General features: G+C 49.3%; 10 protein-coding genes across 10 annotated transcripts; 4 read left to right on the plus strand and 6 right to left on the minus strand.

The window, feature by feature from the left end:
• Positions 1 to 441: 441 nt before the first annotated feature.
• Positions 442 to 1,073, plus strand: COCSADRAFT_267068 (uncharacterized protein). The gene has a single exon (XM_007697506.1). It carries the CDS (start codon positions 628 to 630, stop codon positions 1,006 to 1,008), a length of 381 nt encoding a protein of 126 aa, XP_007695696.1. The 5' UTR covers positions 442 to 627; the 3' UTR covers positions 1,009 to 1,073.
• Positions 1,074 to 2,160: 1,087 nt separating this feature from the next.
• Positions 2,161 to 4,224, minus strand: COCSADRAFT_349211 (uncharacterized protein; the record flags this gene model as incomplete). The annotated part of the gene is made up of 6 exons (XM_007697507.1): positions 2,161 to 2,351; positions 2,588 to 2,779; positions 2,892 to 2,932; positions 3,016 to 3,115; positions 3,162 to 4,125; positions 4,173 to 4,224. 6 exons carry the CDS (start codon positions 4,222 to 4,224, stop codon positions 2,192 to 2,194), a joined length of 1,509 nt encoding a protein of 502 aa, XP_007695697.1. The 3' UTR covers positions 2,161 to 2,191.
• A 997-nt stretch (positions 4,225 to 5,221) lies between these two features.
• COCSADRAFT_49590 (uncharacterized protein) lies at positions 5,222 to 6,118 on the plus strand (the record flags this gene model as incomplete). Its single annotated transcript, XM_007697447.1, has 1 exon — positions 5,222 to 6,118. A coding segment is annotated over one exon (897 nt), but the record flags the coding sequence as incomplete, so codon positions are not given.
• Positions 6,119 to 6,871: 753 nt separating this feature from the next.
• On the plus strand, positions 6,872 to 9,483 carry COCSADRAFT_133065 (uncharacterized protein; the record flags this gene model as incomplete). Its single annotated transcript, XM_007697508.1, has 2 exons — positions 6,872 to 7,623; positions 7,672 to 9,483. Coding segments are annotated over 2 exons (2,564 nt in total), but the record flags the coding sequence as incomplete, so codon positions are not given.
• A 596-nt stretch (positions 9,484 to 10,079) lies between these two features.
• Positions 10,080 to 12,492, minus strand: COCSADRAFT_80294 (uncharacterized protein; the record flags this gene model as incomplete). Its single annotated transcript, XM_007697509.1, has 4 exons — positions 10,080 to 11,279; positions 11,331 to 11,599; positions 11,647 to 12,250; positions 12,304 to 12,492. 4 exons carry the CDS (start codon positions 12,490 to 12,492, stop codon positions 10,080 to 10,082), a joined length of 2,262 nt encoding a protein of 753 aa, XP_007695699.1.
• Positions 12,493 to 13,229: 737 nt separating this feature from the next.
• On the minus strand, positions 13,230 to 15,584 carry COCSADRAFT_107840 (glycoside hydrolase family 76 protein). Its single transcript, XM_007697510.1, has 3 exons — positions 15,285 to 15,584; positions 14,968 to 15,230; positions 13,230 to 14,915 (listed from the first exon to the last, which is right to left on the minus strand). Exons 1-3 carry the CDS (start codon positions 15,373 to 15,375, stop codon positions 13,380 to 13,382), a joined length of 1,890 nt encoding a protein of 629 aa, XP_007695700.1. The 5' UTR covers positions 15,376 to 15,584; the 3' UTR covers positions 13,230 to 13,379.
• Positions 15,585 to 16,133: 549 nt separating this feature from the next.
• Positions 16,134 to 16,843, minus strand: COCSADRAFT_81283 (uncharacterized protein; the record flags this gene model as incomplete). Its single annotated transcript, XM_007697511.1, has 2 exons — positions 16,134 to 16,632; positions 16,680 to 16,843. 2 exons carry the CDS (start codon positions 16,841 to 16,843, stop codon positions 16,134 to 16,136), a joined length of 663 nt encoding a protein of 220 aa, XP_007695701.1.
• A 531-nt stretch (positions 16,844 to 17,374) lies between these two features.
• Positions 17,375 to 17,712, minus strand: COCSADRAFT_32916 (uncharacterized protein). The gene is made up of 2 exons (XM_007697212.1): positions 17,600 to 17,712; positions 17,375 to 17,550 (listed from the first exon to the last, which is right to left on the minus strand). Exons 1-2 carry the CDS (start codon positions 17,648 to 17,650, stop codon positions 17,440 to 17,442), a joined length of 162 nt encoding a protein of 53 aa, XP_007695402.1. The 5' UTR covers positions 17,651 to 17,712; the 3' UTR covers positions 17,375 to 17,439.
• Positions 17,713 to 18,234: 522 nt separating this feature from the next.
• Positions 18,235 to 18,462, minus strand: COCSADRAFT_267130 (uncharacterized protein). The gene has a single exon (XM_007697512.1). The coding sequence runs from the start codon at positions 18,413 to 18,415 to the stop codon at positions 18,251 to 18,253; it is 165 nt and encodes a 54-aa protein (XP_007695702.1). The 5' UTR covers positions 18,416 to 18,462; the 3' UTR covers positions 18,235 to 18,250.
• A 1,775-nt stretch (positions 18,463 to 20,237) lies between these two features.
• On the plus strand, positions 20,238 to 20,783 carry COCSADRAFT_79870 (uncharacterized protein; the record flags this gene model as incomplete). Its single annotated transcript, XM_007697513.1, has 1 exon — positions 20,238 to 20,783. A coding segment is annotated over one exon (546 nt), but the record flags the coding sequence as incomplete, so codon positions are not given.
• Between the last annotated feature and the right edge of the window lie 457 nt (positions 20,784 to 21,240).

Here is a 21,240-nt window from a genome sequence, read left to right on the forward strand (position 1 = left end):
AAAAAAAAAGCAAGGAGTCAAGAAGAAAAGAAAAGAAAAAAAAAAAGCGAAGCCGTATCTTTCGCCCGTCGAAACTCCACAAACCCAAGTGCGGGAATCCCTAATGTCCCCTTTAGTTAACTTAACGACCCGCAAAGGTCCAGTCATTCATTACCCCCCATCTTCTCGTAATCTCACGCCTTATGTCAAAACCCCCCCGCAACCTACCTTTACCCCTCCACTCCACTACCACCACCACTACTCTCGGCGCAACACCCGATATCTTATCGCCAAAACCCACTTCCACCCCACCCATGTAAACGCACAACCCCCGTTCTTTGTGTCTCGTTCAGTCCTAGTCCTTTGATCCAACATGCGCTATCACCAAAACGTGATTAGTGCGTAAAGTGCGATTTAGCGCTGTTTTTTTTTACCGAAGCGCTTGAGGCACAGGTGGCGCTGTGGGGTTCCAACGTTCTTGCGAGTGCGTGCGTGTGTGGGTTTGAGGTCTCTCTCTGTCTCAACGGGTTCAACGAAGGTTTGTATTGAATCCACTCTCTCAATGGGGCGAATGGGCGATACATTTCTCGTCCTTTCTTTTCTTTTCTTTTGTGAGGCCTTGTTCATGTGTATCGCTTTGTGCGATTCATGATTTACCGTTTTTTTTTTACCATTTACTGTTTGAGGTTTGTGTTTTGGTTTGCACGTGCATGTGGGTTGTGTCGGAGGGGGCTTTTTTGTTGGTTCCCTATCCTTTGTGGGTGTGAAGGCAGTTTATTTACCATGGTGATCTGGGGTTTCTTGGGGCCATCGGGAATATTGCTATGCACATGCCTTTTGCTGTACCATGTTTTGAATCGTTGTTTAAGTCGTTTTTTAGACTTGCGGTGTCCGCTTGGTTTGCTTGAGGCGGAATGTCCCGTGGCGTGGTTCGGTATGTCGGCACCCCACTTGGGGCTAGGCTGGGCGAGGGAACAAGGAGTGGTGAGTTTGTGCATGGCGGTGGTTCATATGCGGGTACATGTTTAGGCTGTCCGGTTCTTTGTTTTTGATTTTGGCGCGGATGGTTGGTGGTATGGTGGGCTGGGCTTTCGGTATGCATGCATGAGTGTGAGCGAATGACGTTTTGGGCGATTCTTGGTTACACGACATGTTTCGTTAGAGAAGAGCGTTAGTCGGCTGTCTCATGTGGTGTTCTTGTGTTACGACATATTGTGCGAGGGTAGGGTACGAAAAGCGCAGTGTTGTTGTTACTTGTTTTGGAAGAATAGGTTGACCGGAAGGGGTATTGGAGAATGTGCTAAAGAGCTCATCTGGAAATACATCTATAAACTTTCTTTCGAGAGATAGTACTGAGCTGATGGAATCTTGAGGGAACATAGTGTGATGAATGATATTACTGGCAATAAGTTCCGAAGAACACTACGGATACAAGAAAGTCCCTTCTTCCTTCCCTTGTATTGATTCTACCACAGCTGTGTAGCATGCATATCCACACTTTCCCATATTACCAAATTTGGGTCTGCATATGCCATCAAAACATTCACACTATGCTCGGAAGTACCAGAAATCGCATGTGCTCTCTAAAAAATCGCACATCCTTCTTGATTGCGGTGCTTGAATACGTCGAATTAAGTCATACTCCATATTGTTTCCCAAGTGGAAACAGTATATAGTCATGTTGAGAAAATGCGTTGTCTCAATGAGCGCATTAGGGTTCTCAAGTCACTTAATTACAGCCCATCGGGAAATATAGATTAGGTATTCTCATCGCGAAACTTACTTTCCCGTTTAATTAGCAACTGCAACTCTCAAGAGACAAGTCATGATAGGTCTTGAAACCAAGGGTAGCGTTATGATGAGTAATAAAAAGACAAAATTATGGCATTGGGGAACTCAATGAGAACCGAGTCATGACCAGCTAACTAACTACATGTGAAGAAAGTCAGAAAATCTGCCAGTCCGACCCTGCTTCCGATACAAAAGTGACATAGGGCAAATAACCCAGGTTACATGACATGTTCCCCAAATGCAGTGCATTAACAACTTGATAGTTGATTTAATACTCTTCATCACCTCTTTATAGCCCTGAACCCAATAGCAGTCCTCTGTTCTGAGAGAAGGAGCCGATATGTAGTGACATCGTCTGGACCACCTTCTTCCCACCAGAAAGCCAAGGGTTGTGTTTCGACGGAAAGCAGGTCACTGAACCTCAATTGTAGCTGATAGTCAGGGAGCCGAACTTCTTACCCTTGACCGTGACGTAGAACTCTAAGCAAGACTGCAGAGATATGTTCACTGTGACTTTAGCAGAGTAGTACATGCGACCAGACGGGCTGGTGCGCTGGTGCATGTCGTTCTCAGATAAGTCGCTCATATCATAAGCGAGCACTGCGACCCGATGGACTGGCTGGTATAGTGTTAGTTATGTTAACTTCTGGGAAAGGTGCATCCACCTTGTCTAACGATTGCGGAGGAGCGATATCTGCATCGCACGAGAACAGCTCCAATGTACCAATACATGCATCTCCAATCCACCAATTAGTTATCATCTACAGATGCATGCATTGTCTTTGATGTGAGAAGGTCTTGCCCCTTTCCGATCAACTATTTCATCTGGTGTTTCGCCATCTTCCTGCCATCGTGTGTGTCGATGTAGGCGTCGGCGTCATCATGGAAAAAGATATTGAAACACCGAGCACAGCTTGTACCGTAGTGTCGACGGCTCTTTCGCTTCAAGACTGCACCACTGCTTTCCTCAAGACCTTTGGCTGCAGCACCTCGAACTGTGGCTGACCAACTGCAACAGGAATTAGTACACTTCTTGTCAGAAACTTGGTGATACTGACGCATGTGGAGGTCAAATCGCTTGTATCTCGTGCATCTCTACGAAGTCTTTGATCTTGGCGAACATGTATGGCGATTCTGAGAAACCGCCAACCATGAATATATACTGGACATGTTAGTAAACGTAAGCCCGCATCACATCAAGATAGTTGGATTGCACGAAATTCAGCGTTGCGATGGTAAATACACCTTGATCTTCATCTTGTTCGTGCGGGCGCGCTGAATTTGCTGTTGAATCAGCTCATATACTTGGTGGATGCACACATCAAACATCGCTCGTGTATCGTCACTGATCATGTTAATAACGACATACGGAATTTGAGCTGTAAACTTACGCTGTGATTCTCAACTCTCCATCGCTGATTCCTCTCTTCTCGTCATCATGAATAGCACTCAGCGGGTTTGGAAGGAACAAGTAATTCGACTGAGTTCCTGAAAAGCCATTCTTGACTTCCAAAGTGAAGTCTTGAAGAAGCTTGGCCGCCTTCTTCGTGAGCGAAGTACGGGGAATATCCTCACTTCGACAGCCAGCAATCTTGACAAAATCTTGTGTACCTAGACGGCGCTCAAGCCATTGGAGAAATGCACGGTCGACAAAGCTGCCACCACACTGGGCACCGTTGCCTACTGTGCTTTCTTCGATTATTGTCGGTTGAACGCTCGCAATCTGGTATGCAATAAGGTCAACAGTTCCGCCTCCCATGTCGCAGACAATGAAGCCGTCACCAATCGCTAACTGTGCATCCTGTGCTGTGCCTTGTAGCATCTTGATTGTGTAGAGTGCAGCAGCTTCTGGCTCTGTCGTGATGGTAACAGGCGTTGTCATGTCTCCATTTCTGAGAGAATTAAAGCCGGATTTCTCAATAGCCTGCATGGTTCGATACTTGGCGATGTCTGACCACACCGCTGGGACTGTGACCACCAAAGTGATAGGGAGCGTTCTCCACAGTTCTTTGCCAAACTTCTCATCGAGATTCTTGATCAAATGAGCTTTGACTTGCGCCAGGAAGTCGGCGATTATCTCCACGGGTGATTTACGTAACTCGAGCAGAGACAACTCGTAAAGAATCTTAGCAACCTCACCATCTTCGCGGTTATCCAATTCAAGCTTGGTCCACATATGTCGCTTCTCATGTGGGGGGATATCAGAACCCCATCGAACGCCTTCTTCCAGATAGGCTATCTCGCTAGGTACTTTTTCTCTTGTACCGATCTTGCCATGACGTGAGGGCCAGTCTTGTATGACTTCGATGTGTGGCTGCTCGGATGCGGGATCGGATAGTTCGCAAAACGACACACCTAGAAAATTTAGCAGAATGTTTTGTGATATAGACCATGCCACTTACCTGTGTATGTAGTGCCGTAATCGAGCCCGACGATCAGTCGACTACCTCCCATGTTTTCTTGGTTCCTGGAGCCTGAGATTTGAAGTCTGAGTCGGTGTTGAAGTTTTGACCTGTGGTCTATCAGGAGTAAAGCCGGGTGAGCGAGCGGATTGTTCGCACGAACAACAAATGTGAGTGATGACTAAGACGGGCAGTAGTCGAAGTGAAAGTGAAAGTCAAAGTAGCGCCTTATCGCAACTACTGCGTCTAGCTTGCAAACTCTGACCAATATTACTCACCATAAGAACTTTCGATAAACTTCTACTCTCCTCATCGACCAAGGAGGGTGATCGCCTAGATGAGTAGATATGCGTGTATACCGCGACAATCAACAATCCTTAACACCAACTGTAAGTTTAGTCGTGACTTACCGCACTTCTGATTCATCGTCATCTTACTTTTCATTTGGTTTTAAGGAAAACGAGAAGTACCCGCCTACGCCAATTGTCCTTCCCAGAAACGGTGACAGTCAGAGCTACATCGATCGTCCTGTCAATACTCCAGAGCCTAACGAGGATTCCACGCAGTCAATGGGGAACATTGTAGCAAAACTAGGCGGTCAACTGCAGTACATTAGCACCGTCTTCACAAATCAAAACAGAGAAAACCAGGAAATACGGGAGGGTCACTATAATCAATACAGCATGGCAATGGCTCCAGAAGCGGACCCCAATAAACTGACTACGGCTTACGGCAGCTTGAACAGGGTGAAGAGCTACGATGATGAAAGAAATGAAGACCCATATCCGAAAATAAGGGCGCCACATGGAAAGTGTCATGGACTTCATTCTCATGACCTTACGATGAGCTTTGCACAAACTGTGTCGAGCCCCATCCACGCTGAAGTGGGAGCGTCCAACGATCTGCGAACCCAATTGAAAACCCTGAAGGTAGAGACACAGGTCATGAGAAGTGAGCTTGAGGCTTTACGAACACTGTACCATTCAATGAATATATGCAAAGATACCCAAGAAGCCAAGCTTAAGGAATCGCTCCAGAATCTTGCCCTCTCTCAAAACGAAGCGCGGAGCCTGCAGACTCAAGTGCAAGCGTTACAGAAAGAGATGCTCGCTCAAGTATCAAAAGTCGAAGTCATTTCTGATGAGGCATTTGCTCGGGACTTCTACGCTCTGGCTTCCCTGGTGAAATCACTCAGCCGCACAGTTCAGCCAGCACAGGATGTGAACGTTGTAGATGTTCTTGATCCCTTTGGGCTCGTGCATCGTGTAGCAAAGCAACACTGGAATACACGCGCACACAAAAAGGCCTATGTCGAGGCATGGATATGGTCTGCTCTCATTGACATAATTTTCAGGAATCCTTTCAGTTTCTGCGAATACCTAACGCCTCTCTATGATACCTGGCGCTTTCTCTTCGGTAGGGAGTTTACAAGCAACTGGCCGAAGCCGACCCCACAATCTGAAAACTGGCGGTGCATCACAATGAAGAAGTTGTTCGGAGATATTGAGATTCGAAACGTCATTGCAGGGCAGAATTATGGAGAACATCCGGCATTGGACAAAGATGTCTTCGATCTGCAGAAGGGAGTGTTCAAGAAACGGAAATTCACTGTCGACATTATCAGATCGTACCTCGCAGCGGTGACACCAAAGTCTGACCTTTTTCATATTCCAGAAATTGTCGATCGGGCATTCGTATTGGCTGTGAACATGTCCATGCAACCTTTTCGCGTCCAGGTTACTTGGCCGCACGTTGGAGTCGATTATGAAGCAAACTGCATGTCTCCGATTCCCGATCGCAATGGCGAAGACATCCATGAAGGTGTTGTTGCATTCGTTGTTAACCCTGGACTCACTCGATGGGGCGATGTACACGGGCGGAATTTCGAGATGTGCTACGAGATCGTACCGTCTCTGGTGCAACTTGAGCCAGTGCAGGCTAAGCATAGAGATCTTCGCAGCCGTGTCGTAATCAAGCAGGAGGAGGAATATGCTTAGTGATGAAATTGAGACTGGAGAAGATACCGAAACCGGCGTCGACATGGAGACTGAACATTGAAGTGAGGAGATGAGGGAACATGACTCGATTGACACTGGCACAGGGGCATGAGAGGGAGGAAAGGGGGCTAGGAGTTTGCGGATCGCTTTCTGTGTTCAACACATCATTGTACTTAGACGGAACAGAAGATGACATGGCACATGCTACCTATCGGTAGTATTGAGAGAATTGGCGTTCAACACGAACCTATCCAGTTAATGTGGCTGCTTCTACGAACTTAGCTCTCAGAATAGGAGAGAACGTAACGAGGCATGAGCTCATAGGAAAATGCAAAAATCGATGACGAGACGTATGAAGCCCGATGTGCGTATGTGCCGTCTTTGTCGTGTGTCATTGAGCTTGGGCGGGGATCGAAATTGGAGAGGGGGATAAAGTGTTGTTCACGTCACAGGCGCGTCGACGCGAGGACATTTCTGGGACTAGCGTGCCGAACGCGTCGGCCGCATCCTCGATACATACAACCACCGCCGGCTCTGTAATGTGCCATTCGTACCTTTTATTATTTACCTACCCAATGCTGGGTATTAACACTCGGAAAACCTCATTCCACGTTCATAGTATCCTTCACAACTCACCGAGCGCGTCTTTGTGCGCGCTTACCCTACGCCTCCACGCTGGCTAGACATACACACCCACCTTCGCCATGTACCTCCCACGGAATCTGATAGCACACCTCTATCAGAACCTCGTAAAAAGAACACATGCCGCCGCACCACCAGTCCTGCTCCTTGTCGCACTCGAACCAGACGCGCTATGTGCCTGTCGAATTCTTACCGCGTTACTAAAGCGTGACTACATACCCCACAAGATACAGCCAATAGCCGGTTATGGCGACCTTTCACGGGCAGCAGATGAGCTGGTACGGCCAATGCGGACAACCGAAGGCGGGAGCGGGGGTGTTGTGGTGTGTTTGGGTGTGGGAGGCATGGTAGACATGGAAGAGATGCTAGGCCTGGACGTGGACGAGAATGGAGAAGGTGGAACTGGCGATGTTGAAGTCTGGCTCTTAGATGCACGACGACCATGGAATCTAACCAATATTTTTGCGGCACCCGTCAGCCAAGACCCCGCTACGGGAGAATTGGTGCGGAGACAGGCTGGTGTAGACAAGGGCAAGATCCTGCAGTCCTACCAGTCGTCAAGAGGTGGAATCATAGTCTTTGACGATGGTGATATCGAGCAAGAAATGCAAGCAGAGCGGGAGGCATACGTGGGGCTCGAAGAGATGCCAGAGGTGGGGGAGGAAGATGACCTGAGTGACTCAGAACCAGAAGACGAAGAGCCCCCGTCAGGGCAGGCGCCAAAGAAGAGGAAATCATGGGGTGAGGGGGATGATTCCGAAGACGATATGACAGACGATGAGCGGCCAGCACAAAGACGGAGGAGCAATTCTGTGCGTACAACTTTCACATAAAGTGGAACATGAACTAACAACTTCTAGGGTGGTTCAATGCCATCCTCACCTGAACCGCGACGGCGGCGGGGTCTACTGGCAGCAAATCAATTGGGCGGATCCTCCGACTTTTCACGCTCAGACTCCCGCAGCCGTTCTGTATCCCCATCAGTAGCTGCCCCAAAAGAGCAGTCAGTCAAAAGCCTACGAAGGCAACTTATTAAGAAGCGAAACAAGTATGCACAGGTTCTCGACAAATACTACGAAATCGGCACATCATACTCGGATCCTGTCTCGTCCCTGGTATACAACCTGGCCTCAGAGCTTGGCCGCGAAGACAACGACTTGTTGTGGAACGCCATTGTAGGTGTCAGCAGTCTGGAGTTGTACGGGCGGACAGGAAGCGGTGTTGGACTCAATCCGCTCTCAGCACAAGGTGGCTCAGCCGGCTGGAATGGCAACCGAGGAGAGAGTATACGTTCAGTACTACGAGACGAAGTACGGCGGCTCAACCCCGTCACGGATGCGACAAGCGTATCCCGCGACGCAACAATGGGTGAGGTGTGGGGTGTCATTCCAACAAGTGCTCGCTCAGCAACAGACACAGCCATCCGCCTCTCACCAGAACCCCGCTTCCTCCTCCTCCGACATTGGTCTTTATATGAGAGCATGCTACACTCTCCGTATCTCTCCGCTAAACTACACATCTGGAGTGATGCGGGGCAGAAGCGACTTGCCAAACTGCTCGCAAAAATGGGAGTCTCCCTCACCGAATGCAAACAAAGATATACACACATGGACATGGAGCTGAAGCGTGGCTTACGGGAACGTCTTCTCAAATTTGCCCCACAATACGGTCTGGACGGCTTAGTCCCTCCAAAGTCAAGTACAGGCGATTTAAAAGACGGCTGGGGCTTCGTCCGCTGCTGGGGCTGGAAAGCCTGTCTCTCGGCCATCGACGCAGGCGTAGTCCTAGGTGCCATTCTCGAAGTCGGTGACGTAAAGAGCCTGAACCAGTCCGCCCTTGACAGCTCAAACTTTGTCGGCACAACCGACCACACCGAGATGCAAACCTCCACTCAAGAAGAACAAGACCTCGCCCAAGAACACATCACCAGCCGCTTCTGGACCGCCTATGACGCCCTCGGCAACATCGACCTCCTAGTCGAACACATAACCACAGCCCAGCATCTCCACCGTGCCATCCTCCGCACCGGCACCGCCCTCATTGAAAAACGCCAAATCCGCCACCTCCGCGCCTTCCGCATGGCCGTCGTAAAAGAAGGTCCAGACGTCCACCTCTTCACGCACCCAGGCGCCCTTACCAAACTCGCCCTCTGGATCGCCGAGGCCATCGTCGAGCTCAACGGCACAAAGGGAAAATTCAAGGGAAGCGAACTCGTCATGGCGGGTCTCGACGACTCGCGCGGTCTCTACGTCGTTGTTGGTCTAGGAGGCAGCGGCGGGACTACGCAATCGGCCAAGTCGCGGCTTCAGAAACGAGAAGCCCGCGCCGCGGCGAAGCAGGAGAAGGCAGCGATTAAAGAGCGGGAACGCGCAATGCGTCGGGAAGCGCGGCGTGCACGCAACCTTGCTGCTGGTCTGGAAGAAGATGAAGTCGAAGATGAGACCGAGTCTGAAGCTTCGGATTCGGATTCTTCCTCTGATAACGATTCAGAAGCCGAAGAGGATGAGCGTAAGGGTGGCAAAAATCGCTTTGGCAATGCGTTCCAGGAGGTTGTCCGCGAGACCGGGGCGCGAGTCCGCATGGATAGTTTCGAGGCGTGTGTGATTGAGATTAAGAAAGAGGATTTGAGCGGGTTTTTGGAGAAACTGAGTCAGAAGGCTGTTGTTGGTTGAGTGATGTTCTCGTGAGTCTTTCTTCTCCTCATTCTCTCTTCGGTCTTTTGGTTCTGGGGGTTTATAGCTGTCGCGGAAAGAAAAACGTTGATTGGAATTTTCAATGCTACGGAGATATATGGGTACGTATCGGGGAATTTGTTCGGTCATGGCTGAAGCGGGGGTGGGGGTTGACATGTTGATACCCGTGGGTTTGCTTCTTTTCTTCTTCCTTTTCTCTTCTCCATCTTTGTCTTCTTCTTTTTTCTCTAGCTGTTTCGTTTTTATTTACGGCAAAGTTGTTTTTATTGAAATGTGACAAGCGAACGATTTAGAAAACACGTATTCAGCATCCTAGTATTACTATTATTATTATTATTTCTTCTCCCCCTAAAGAGCATAGCACAGCGTTAGCATAGTAGAGCAAAACAAAAAACGTATACACATACACAAAGATACAAGCAGTCTTCCAATCAAGACCATTGCAATTCAGAGTATATTCTCAACCAAAAAAGGAAGAATAAGAAAAAGTGGTATCTTCTGTACGAATGCGCGACAAACACCCAACCCATTTTCCCTCCGCTATTACTCTCACTAGCAATACCATCCCTACTACCTTATTTTGTAAACGACCGTCCTTTTTGGCCCATCATGAGCGGCTCCTCGTCGTCACCATCATCATAGCTTCCCTCCCCACTGCTTCGTCTCTTTCCCCTCCTTACTTTGACGCCATCAGTCAGCCTCCTCTTCACCTCCTCAATGTTTCCATCAATAGTGCTAAATGGCTTGAGCTGGAACCCGCCCAGATTCATGCTACTATTACTCCTACTATGGCTCTTCTTGGGCGTCTGCGGCCTACTAGAAAAGAAGTCCTGATTTGCCAGGTCGTGGAACGATTCATTGCGTGGTATCTCATTCATGGAACCCGGCGAGGCGGGGTAGTCGTATGTTTCGATATCCTGGCCAGCTTCTATTCGAGCGTCTTCATCAGACTTCAGTGGCGGGGTGCGAGGACGCTCGTTCTTGTCTCCTCGGATAAAGGGGTCTTCAATGATGCGCTTCGAGTGGAAGTCGTCATACATCTCTGGGCCAAGTTCATTGATGAGATCGTTGACTTGTTTGGCAAGGTTCTCGCGGCGCTCCTGGAGCTTGACGAGTTCACTGTTCGAAAAGGGGTTCATCATCTTCCAGAGAGGCCCAAGAGATTTGAGAATGTCCATGGCGACTTCACCGAAACGGAGAGCGCCGTAAGTGACCGTGATGTATACAACAAGTTGTGGGAGAATGAGCCAGCGCTTTGGAATACCAGCGGGAAGGTATCCGTTACAGTTGTTGTACGAGTACCAATAGAGCCCGAGACATACATACCATGCATAAGAGGCTGGTGCGGCCGCCATGGCAACAAGAAGCTTCCACGTAGCCATGACATCTCTGGCCTGGACTTTAACATTTGAAGCGGCAAGCGCCTCTTTTGCTTTCTTCACAGAGACAACCTTAGTAACAATGAAAACCAAACTAAAGAGTATCGTTCCAGGAAGGACGAGCAAACTCAAGAAAATGAGCTTTGCAAGGCGGTACACGAAGAGACCTGCGGCTTTGATCGGATGCATCTTTGCGTACTGAACTTGGTGGTCCCGGAGGCCAAGCGCTTTGAGTTTTCTGTTGTATGTTGTGACCTCTTTCTTGAGTTCCACGACACGAGGGTCGTCTTTGTAGCGCTCATATCCTTGGACAAGGCGTCGGTTCAACTCGACAACCCTGGGCAATGGCAGTTTCGTTCCCTTTGAGTTGTAAAGACGACGGACGGCCTGGATGACCTGCCAACAAGTGTTAGTGAAGGACGGAAACTATTCAGTTGAACCACATACCATGAGTGTATCGTAGTCAGGTGTTGTAACGGTAACGCCAATGAGCCCCTGTCGAATAGTCTCAAGCATCTCGCCGATTGCTTCTCGTCTTCCAGGCCCATCAAACTTCTTGGCAAGCTCTGGTGGGACGTGGATTGGCGTTCCAAACTCGATAACGGCCCTTGAGCGAAACTTATGAGCATGAAAGTAATTCATGCCAACGGGAATGATGTTGAGGTTGCAGTCCGGCTTGGTTGCGACTGTGCCAAGAGCCATGATGGCGACACCAGCTGGGAATTGTTAGTTATTGCCGAGTTTCCATATGGGAGCAGCTGACCTTTCAGAGGCAGAAGATCGGTTCGGTCATGGCTACCACCCTCCGGAAAGATACCGATGCTTCCACCGTGATGCAGAACCGCATGTACAGCGTCGTAGACCTCGGTTTGATCGAGCTTGGGCGCAATCTGAAACGATGTTCCTTCGTAGCCATCAGCAATTCCCTTTTTCGCGTCGGCTCCGCCAACAAATGTGCCGTCTTTGGTCATGTCGTTGCGTCCGGTCAGTTGCTGCATTGCGACACCTCCTTTAAAGGGACGCTTCAGCCGGATCTCTTCCGGACCTTTGATCTCCAGAATCTCTGCAGTCGCTGCCTTGTTGTCTACTTTTGGAAGAACGAGCGAGCCACCAACTTGGAACTGCTTGTCTTCAAAGTTTGTATCTACACCTCGAACGAGAGTGGGGTCATTTATGGGATCTGGGAGATAGATTTTGCCCTTTGCTGGCTTCGTCATGTCCATAGCTCGTCCCACGGGCACTACACCCGTCAAGCCAGCCATTGCGCCAACAAACTTGCGTTTCATGGACTTCTCAGCGATCAGAAACTGTATACGGCGGTCCGATTCCTTCTTCACAACTCGCATCAACATGAGAGGGTCTACGAACTGCCGGGAGTCAGCTTCTGCTTTGCAAAAAATGCCATCTGCCAGTGTCGTACCTGATTTGCATGCGGGGCGCACACGAAAATGACGGGACCCTCCTTTGGCACCTTCCAGCTACTCCTCGGATGGACTTCTCGGAAGAAGAGCTCGACGAGAATCGAGAATGTCCACAAAAAGGCATCGTAGACATACTTGTTCATAACGGCGAGCTTCTTGCCTTTTGCATCTCTCTTTTCGGTCGCCATGACGGCTGTCTAGACCACTAGTATGACGCCAAAAAAGAAGAGGGTAGCGATGTTCGCCGTGGCGAGGACAAAGTTGGTATGGCCCCCTATGGCTGCGGGTACGTCGTAATCTCAGGGTCCGATAGCGATGGAGGAGGTGACTTTTGTGGGCAGTCGGGCAGTGCGCTCACTGCAGGGCGGGGTCGCTAATGGTGGTGGCGCAAGTGTGTGAATAGCGATGGACTTTGCATGGGTCAGCATGGGGTTGTGAGAATTGCCATGGTGTTGCAGGCACTTTTTTACCTTCTAGCACTTTCTCTGTGTCTCTGTGTATTGTCGCGTGCGAGAAAATGAACATCAGGCCACAGTTGAGCTCCGGACTTGAGCGGATCCTGAGATAGGAGATAGCCGAGTGCCGAGCAGCGAGAGTATTAGTGGAGCGTTGCGCTGGAAGGATAAAGCTCAACCGAAGCCGCCTTGGGACGCTATTCTCGTTGTTGAGGCCGGGTATGTGGAGGGAGTGCAGATGGGCCGGGGTAGCGGGCTAGATTTGTTATGTCATTGCCGCTTCGCCTGCGCAGCTTGCCGCTTCTTCATGGTGGGGCAGTGGCTGCTCGCCTGCACTCTACTAACCACGCCCATGGGCAATCACAGGCCTAGACTCGCTCCACACCTGCACTATCACCCCCGACGACAACATGAAAGAGAATGTGCATTACACAGTCACTAAGCAATGGGAATAAAGAATCAAAAACAGACACGGAATAACCCAGCACAGAATTTGTTTGTATTGAAGGGTTTGGCAACTAGACTTTAGGATATAAAAGTCTCTAATCAAGAAGGGTATAATTATACGTAATATCGAGAAAGATGAACATAGAAGGCACAGCCAACATGCATATATACACCTACAACCCGACGAAGACAGCCACAGCCACGAACATTGCCAAGACAGAACTGCTGACAGTGTAGACTGAACCAGCGCCCTCAAACACTGGCAACGTCGGGCTTGCAGTGTTGTTGCCCGCAGGTGGCGACACTGCGCTCGAAGTCGTCAAGTTGAGAGGAACAGATGCAGCTGGTGCGGTCGGCACGAATGGAACTGTAATAGTCACCGTCACGCTAGGCGTGCAGCTAGAAGTAGAAAAGGAAGAAGACGCCGCAACAGTAACAGTCTTGGTGACGTTGCGCACGCATGACGAAGAAGAAGGCTTGATCTCATCGAATTCAAGATCAGGGTTGTTAGGGACGACGGGAGCCGCGCTGGAAGCCATGGGGCTTGGAGTGATGATGGGCGCTGGCACATCGGAGGCTGGGGCTGGAGCCTCAATTGCCTGGGGCTTGTCGGACTGCACAGCTTCTGGTGCCTGTTCTGCCACTGTCTCACTCAGGGGACTCTTACTTGGCGAAGCAAGCGATGCACTTGATGGCGCTTGCTCTGGATTAGATTCAGGAGTGGGTTGAGGAGTAGGTTCGGGAATAGGTTCAGGAGTAGGCTGTGGAGTCGGCATAGGAGTCGACGTGGGAGTGGATTTTGGTGTAGAGATCGTAGGGGGCTTTGCAGCGTTGTTCTTCGCGGGAAGCAGGTTCTTCTTGATCTGCAGAAGCGCCTGGGTGACCTCAAGTGCAGACAGCTGCTGACCAACACCAGAAGTACCATCCCAGCCTCCTGTGTACCACTTGCTGCCGCAAGTCTTTCCATCTGGGCCTCCAGAGCAAGACTTTGCAGCGCCAACCGCAGAGGCTGTGAGATACTTCTTAATGGATTCCTTGGTGAAGGGAGCCAACAATGCAGTCTTGGCCATAAAGCGGGAGAGATAAGCCTTGAAAGACTGCTGGTCAAGGTTGCAGTGCCTTCCGGACTCGCCCGTCTCACATGCCCATTCGTACATGATGTCGGTGGCATTCTCATAAGGGCTAAAGAAGAGCGCCTCGGCATGTTTGAGGAAACCGGCTGTGCGGTCTTGCCAGAGCTTGTTGCCATTGGTAAAGTCGTACATGTATGCTGATCCGTGAAGAAACATGGCGTTATTGTAAGTCCACTGGGTCTCATCCGCCACCTTGGAGCAGTTGGTCTTGTCGTCGGTTCCATCAAACACTTCAAATTGGTCGGTGATGAGGCCGACGCTCTCGGTCCAGTCATATATCTTCGCAGACCAATCCGCATACTTTTGCTCGCCTGTGTAGCGGGCAAGACGTGCACCAAGCCCAAAGGCACAACCGTTGGAGATTGCGTTCTTGTAGTAAAATCCGTACGTGTTTTCGGGATAAATCTGCCATTTCAGGCCTCCACCACAGGTGGTATCATTCCAGCGTCCAACAATGCTGTTGAATGAGCTAGTAGCAACTTCAAGATAGTCTGCAGGTGCCTGTGAAGGCTCTGGGAACTGATACTCGAGTGCACTCATAGCGGCGATTGCCCAAAAGCATTCATCATCGCTGCCCTGGGACATACAGTCAGCTTTTGCTATCAAATAACTCCATAGTTTTCCGTACCGTCTGGCTCTTCCGATAGTCCAAGATGAAGTCGTTCTTGGGTCCGTAATTGGCAGTCAATGCTTGCTGGAGCGCCTTGATATGCGAATCGTCGCCGCTGATCTTGCTGTATTCAATCATACCTCCCCATGCGGCACCACCCTCCCACCAGTAATGGGGCTGTGGCCAAATGCCAATATCTTCCTTTGGAACGCCTGTAGCATTGCCCTTGTAGAGTGACATCAAGCTGTACGCATATTGTCGGGTGACGGCAAGGATGGACGCTGATTAAGTTAGCCTATAAGAAATGAACAGACCATATTCAACTGCTGTCTCACCTTCGTCCTCAGGGTCGAATTTAACACCGTTCGCGGTGCTTGCCGCAAAAGCAGCCAAGAGCACAGCTCCAGTAGTTGAGAAGAACTTCATGCTTACTCGGAAACGAATGTAAAGAGGTGGGAAGAAGAGAAACAAGGAAACAAAAAAGACGGAAACGAAGTAACGACTGTGTACTGTGCAAACAGTTTGCGTGAGTAAAGGGTAAAACCTAGTACGGTGAAGGGGCCTAGCATTATGTAGAGAATTGGGCTGACTCGAATCAAGCCACGCTGAACAAGGGGAGCGCGGATGCAGGCGGCAGGGGTGGTATAAGCGGGCGTTTCGAAACTCAGGAACAGATGGCCTCCCAGCCAATCACCCACTAGCCAGGCTGTTTCATACCCGGGGCTTCTTGCCTTTGTGTCCACTCATCTTCACTGCGCCTAGTCCTTCATTGTTTGGAAGAGTTGATCGTACTGTATCCACAGTTATTGTTGTATATTAGTTGTTGTATGGCTGCTAAGTTTAGCTTCGTCGCTTGCCATGTTTGTATGTAAAGCGCTTGCGAGGGCGACCACAACCAAGTCTTCCTACCCCAGACACACGCGCATAACTCAGCATTCCTGTGGTGGAGATACATGGCGCCTAGCATGTGAAGATCACACAAGCAAAAAGCAACCGACGAGATTAAACCAAGCGACAAGGGCCGGTCCCCATCACACAGCCATTCGGCAAAACTCCTCTAATTATGCCTTGGCCTCCGCAATACTCCCTCATCACGGCATCACCCCGCATCAAGCCTGGAGGCCTCCCGCAACATGGATGCTCTGCACAACTGCACACATACTGTGCCGGCAGCCGCGTCCACCTTAGTTTACGCCTACTAATCTCTTTTCCTTCTTGGCCTTCTCGTCTTCTTGTATCACAGCCCTCTCCTCCCTCGTCATATTGTATGATCCAGTAACCTGGTTGAACGGGTTGTCCGGATGCTTTTCGAATTCCTTGTGGATTTGATTTATTTTTTGCTGTCGCCGTAGCCCCTTGTCGTCCTTCATATCCTCAAGTCTTCTCTTCTCATATACTGCCAATGCAGCCTTGAATCGCTTCTCGGGGTGCCGATCTACTTTTTCTTGCGTATTGCCTGTGATATCCAGAGCATCGAGCGCATTGTCGATACCGCTAGCGTTGAGGGCGGATGGGTTCCCGTCGAGGGAGCCCAAGGCTGCGTCGATCCCGCGGGGTTTCTTCTCGGCTTTTGGTGCTTTTCCTTTGGGCTTCGATGGCATTGATGCTTCTTCTTCGCGCAGCAATGCCTCCTTCTCGGCCTTCTTACGTGCTGCCTCTGCAGCCTTTTCTGATGCGGCCTCGCTGTCATATGTTAGTCTACAGTTGCGCAAAGATGCAAGCCCACTTACGCCTTCGCATTAGACTTTGCACCCTTCTTCCATTCGTCTGCCTCTTCCTTCTCCGCCTGCTGGTTCTTTACTGCCTGTTTTGATGCCGCGGCCTCTGCCTTGCGAGCCTGCCCTTGTGCCTTCTTCGAGTTCTCGCCGGCGCCGGCGGCGCCCTTCTTTGCCATTTTGATGTGACGCTAGTAATGCGCTCGCTGGGTATGAGAGGGTAGTGTAGATTCAGCCGAAAGAGTTTGGGATGGAAGCGATTACAACATGAGTCAAAATTTGGTGAGTAACAGCAGCCTGCAGCAACCCTGCGGGGCAATGTCGTCAGGCCACGCCCGCACGTGTAAGTGACTAAGCACCTCATCGAGCTCTTTCTATTTCCAGCGACAGCAGCATGTCTCTTACATGCTAACACGCGAGTCATATCGAACATGAATGGTCTTGGAAATAACGATCTCTTCGAACGACTGATACAGCAGCATATCACACAATTCCTTCTTCTCTCTCTTCAGGTGCTCTCTTCTTACGCACATCGCATTTCCAGGCGTTAGTAGCTTCAAGCCTAGCCAAGGAGAATTAATGGGACTGGGGCCTTTGTAGATGAAGACGTCATACAAGAATCCCCCGAATGCGCAGCCTAGAAATGGCGCTACCATGGGGATCTAATTGGGAATCAGTAAAGTCGCTGCTCAAGCCATGAAGAGATGTTCACCCAGAAGTAATATCCACCTGCAGACCAAACCTCATGGCCATATCCGACAGCATAGGACATCAGTCATGGGCTAAAGTCGCGAGCAATGTTGATGGCATAGCCAGTCTGCCAACCAAAACAAGAGCCCAAACCGAAGATGAGAAAGAACAAACATAGTGGGAACCACTTATCGCTCTGCGGATCTTGTTAGCATTTTTGGTCATTATTAAATCTATCCACATACCTTGGGTACACCGTTATTGCTAGGATCTTTCAGCGCAAATATCAGGAACATGAGTAACGTGCTTGCGATGAACTCTGAGAAGAACTGACTAGTCTTGGTCAAGAATGGTTGCGGGTAGGTGCAGAAAATAGCTGCAGTAGCATTTTCTGCGGGAGGAACTGTCCGCATTTTTCCGCCTTCAAACTAGTCAATGGCGCTGATGTAGTTTGCATATACAACACCAGATCCGACAAATCCTCCGAGCATCTGTGCTACAAAGTACATTGGGAACCGCCGCCATGGTAGCTGGCGATAAATGCAGTTACTCAATGTAATTGCAGGATTGAGATAAGCGCCATAATCACCTGTCGCATACAGCCCAAGCATTGCGCCTAAACCCCAACTGGTGTAGGTCAGAGATTTGTACCAAGAGCTAAAGGGGAACCATTCAGCTTACCCCCAGTTTATTGATCGATATGCTCCGAAACCATTACCTCCTGGAGCAGCCGTCTGCCCAGCTGAGAGTAGAGTCTGTGCAACTGAGCCATTGCCGAACATCACCATCACAGCAGTACCCCAGAACTCTGCGAATGGCTCTCTCATAACAATCCTTATTCGCGGCCATAGCAGACTCGATTAGGGCGCCTCGACGTGCTCCCCGTCAACAGGTGCTTAAGGGTGTAAGCCAAGTACCGATCGTTTCTGCTGGTTGCTCGATGATGTTCGGTGAGGCGAGAGTTCTGAATCTGCTGAATATCCGGATTGTTGGCTACGCGTTTGAGTCAAAGGTGCCGCACCTGAACATGAGTGAACAAAGTTAAAATCTACTTTGTACATTCTTTAACAACTACTCACTATTTCCGGAAATGATGCTGTTCAGATGATATTCTGAATGACAGTCTGCCCAATCGCGGGTAATCGAAAGACCCAGAGCACTTGGTCCCTGAGTAGTCATAATTGACAAAAATAGTCAACAAGAGGAGATGCGCAGGTCGAGCACTTCCCAAAGTTATGTTTGCTGATGGCAGCGGTACAATAAGAACTAAAGACTGAATGGGTAGGTAGTATACAAGGAAAGCAACTGGATTGCATCTGAAATCATTTCCGCTGCTGCTTAAGCATTGATTATCCTATACCCTCAGCGCATCGACAAGAAGACGTCATAGCCTATATTCCTCATGAATGATGAAACGATTGGGTGGATATTCTTACTTCCCCTCATATGCCAGTGAGATTCCTTTATCTGGGAGAGAATAGCACATGCGGCATCAGCCTTGGGTGTGATAGTTGGATGCCAGAAATGACGTCCGTCAAGCCTGCGGATGGTGCTACGTATCCTCGCATTCAAGACTACATGACCTTCACCGTCCGCGGTCATAGAGTTGATGGCTTGTGGCTAGTTGAGATAATTTGTTCAATAGCCTCAGCGCCATGCATGAGCAGCTCTGTATCTGATATGTCAGTATTCCCGTCGGTAAATTGTGGAGCACGATCTCGTAGGGTTTCTAGGGTACATCAGCAAGCGCGATGCCCCATTTAGCGCCGATTTGCTAGTAACCATGGAATGGACATACCAGGGATGTGCCTGATTCCTTTTGGACGTCCGTCCTTGGTTCTACGTCCTACCAAATGCTTTTGACTTATTTAGAACTTCAAGTTCTGTAAGCTTTTTCTATTACAATTCACAACTTCCCAAAAGGACTGCAACCCCAGAAGGTAGCCAGCGCATCACAGCCTCCAAATCATCAAGTCACTCTTGATGAATATGGGTTTCAACACTGATGCACAAAGCATCAATCCCGTTTGGCCAGCCCCTTATCAATGTATACACCTTAAGGACTGAGCCCGGCTATTTCTGGACTGATGTGAGGTCGCAAATCAGAAGGAAGGTTCCTACAACCTAAGAGGCTGAAGCATAATTAAGATCGAAGCAACTGTCAGATATGGTGCTCAGAAAGAAATTAACACGAGTCTTCTTTCCTTAGACTTTCGCCGTTGAACGTCATCTCAGACCTTACTACAATTCTGGGGAGCAAGGCCCGAAGACATGTTGCCCCTCTTCGCTTCCTATCCTGTATTTGATCGCCTGATCGATCCACAATTGATTGCGCTGGCTTTCGCAGGATTGGACGTATTATGTCATGCAGCTGCACGAATGCGGCGTAATATATACACACCTCAATAAAAGCTGTGATTCTGCCTAGTTACACGATTGTATTTTTATTAGAATTCGAATCTTCCATCAGTCAGCAATTCTCGACCAAGCAGATCAACATGACAATCATCTCAGCCTGATGTACACCGACTATGTGCACTGGACCATTGCCCAGGTACTCAACATTTACCCCGCACTACGCGAAAATCTGATTGGAAACATTACTGCACAATGGTGCAGTGCAAGTTGTGTGATTCGGTTGCAAAAGCGATCAAAAAGGCCTCAGGGGACGGCGAGAAGTTGGTGTGGGAGGATGACAAGGTTGAACAAAATCATGGATGTGTTACATGTGGGAAAGTGGTAAAGTTGTTTCATCAAGAAGTATCGAACATTTCTTTCCGTGACAAGCTTAGCTATATAGAGTCCTTCGGTGACTACTGGGTGTTGCTCCTTAGAGATCGCCACGATGGTTACTCCTGGAAGAAACCTTATATTTGCATCGAAATGAGAGCTGATACAGATGCACCAGATGGACATGAATTTTCTCTCCTCCAACATGAGATCAGTATTGCCAATATTAAGAGATGGATTGACCGATGCGATCGCGACCATACCGGAACGTGCCACACTATCACGGATCCTGTGGGCAAAATACCAGAAGCTACCGGATTGCTTTTCATAGACGTCAAGAAGCTTTGTTTGGTGAAGCAACCTCAGAATGGGCACATGTATCGATACGCCGCCTTGAGTTACGTTTGGGGCACCACTGTCGATCCTTTTCAGACGACAAAAGCAAATTTTGACTCATTAAGCAAGGAAAACGCATTTAAGGTACCTGAGAACGACTGCAAACTTCCCAACACGGTCAAAGATAGCATACACCTTACCCGTGCTCTTGGTATGCAGTATCTATGGGTCGATCGATTCTGTATCGTACAGGACGATGAGATTGCAAAGCCCGGTCAACTGGCTGCCATGGCCTCAATATACTCCAACTCCTACGTCACTATCGCAGCTACCGAAGGAGCAGACAGTAACTATGGGATTTATGGTGTTGGGAAGGAACGCCTGAGGACACCACCATTTGAGTTTTTCGATTTCAGTCCCGAATGTCGCATGTTTGCAGCGTACCCAAAAAAGACAAACGTGCGCGAAGTCTACCACACCCGAGGCTGGACCTTTCAAGAATGGAAACTCTCGCGGCGTATGCTAGTATTTCACGACCAAACTGTGACATGGGTATGCCAGAACTTTCGACAGCAAGAAAATGGACACAGGCCGTCTCGAATGCCGAAAAAAACAACACTGGCTTTGTGGACAAGGGAGCCCAATCCCGCGCATTATTGTACAGAGGTGGAACAGTACAGCAGGAGGAATCTATTTAATCCAGCAGATATCCTATCGGCATTTGACGCATTCATCGCGGTGCAAGGCCGTGCAATGAAAGGTGGCATGCTATATGGCCTGCCGGAACTCTTCTTTAACAACATGCTATGCTGGCACCACG

This window comes from Bipolaris sorokiniana (genome assembly GCF_000338995.1).
Source record: "Bipolaris sorokiniana ND90Pr unplaced genomic scaffold COCSAscaffold_2, whole genome shotgun sequence".
NCBI classification, from domain to species: domain Eukaryota; kingdom Fungi; phylum Ascomycota; class Dothideomycetes; order Pleosporales; family Pleosporaceae; genus Bipolaris; species Bipolaris sorokiniana.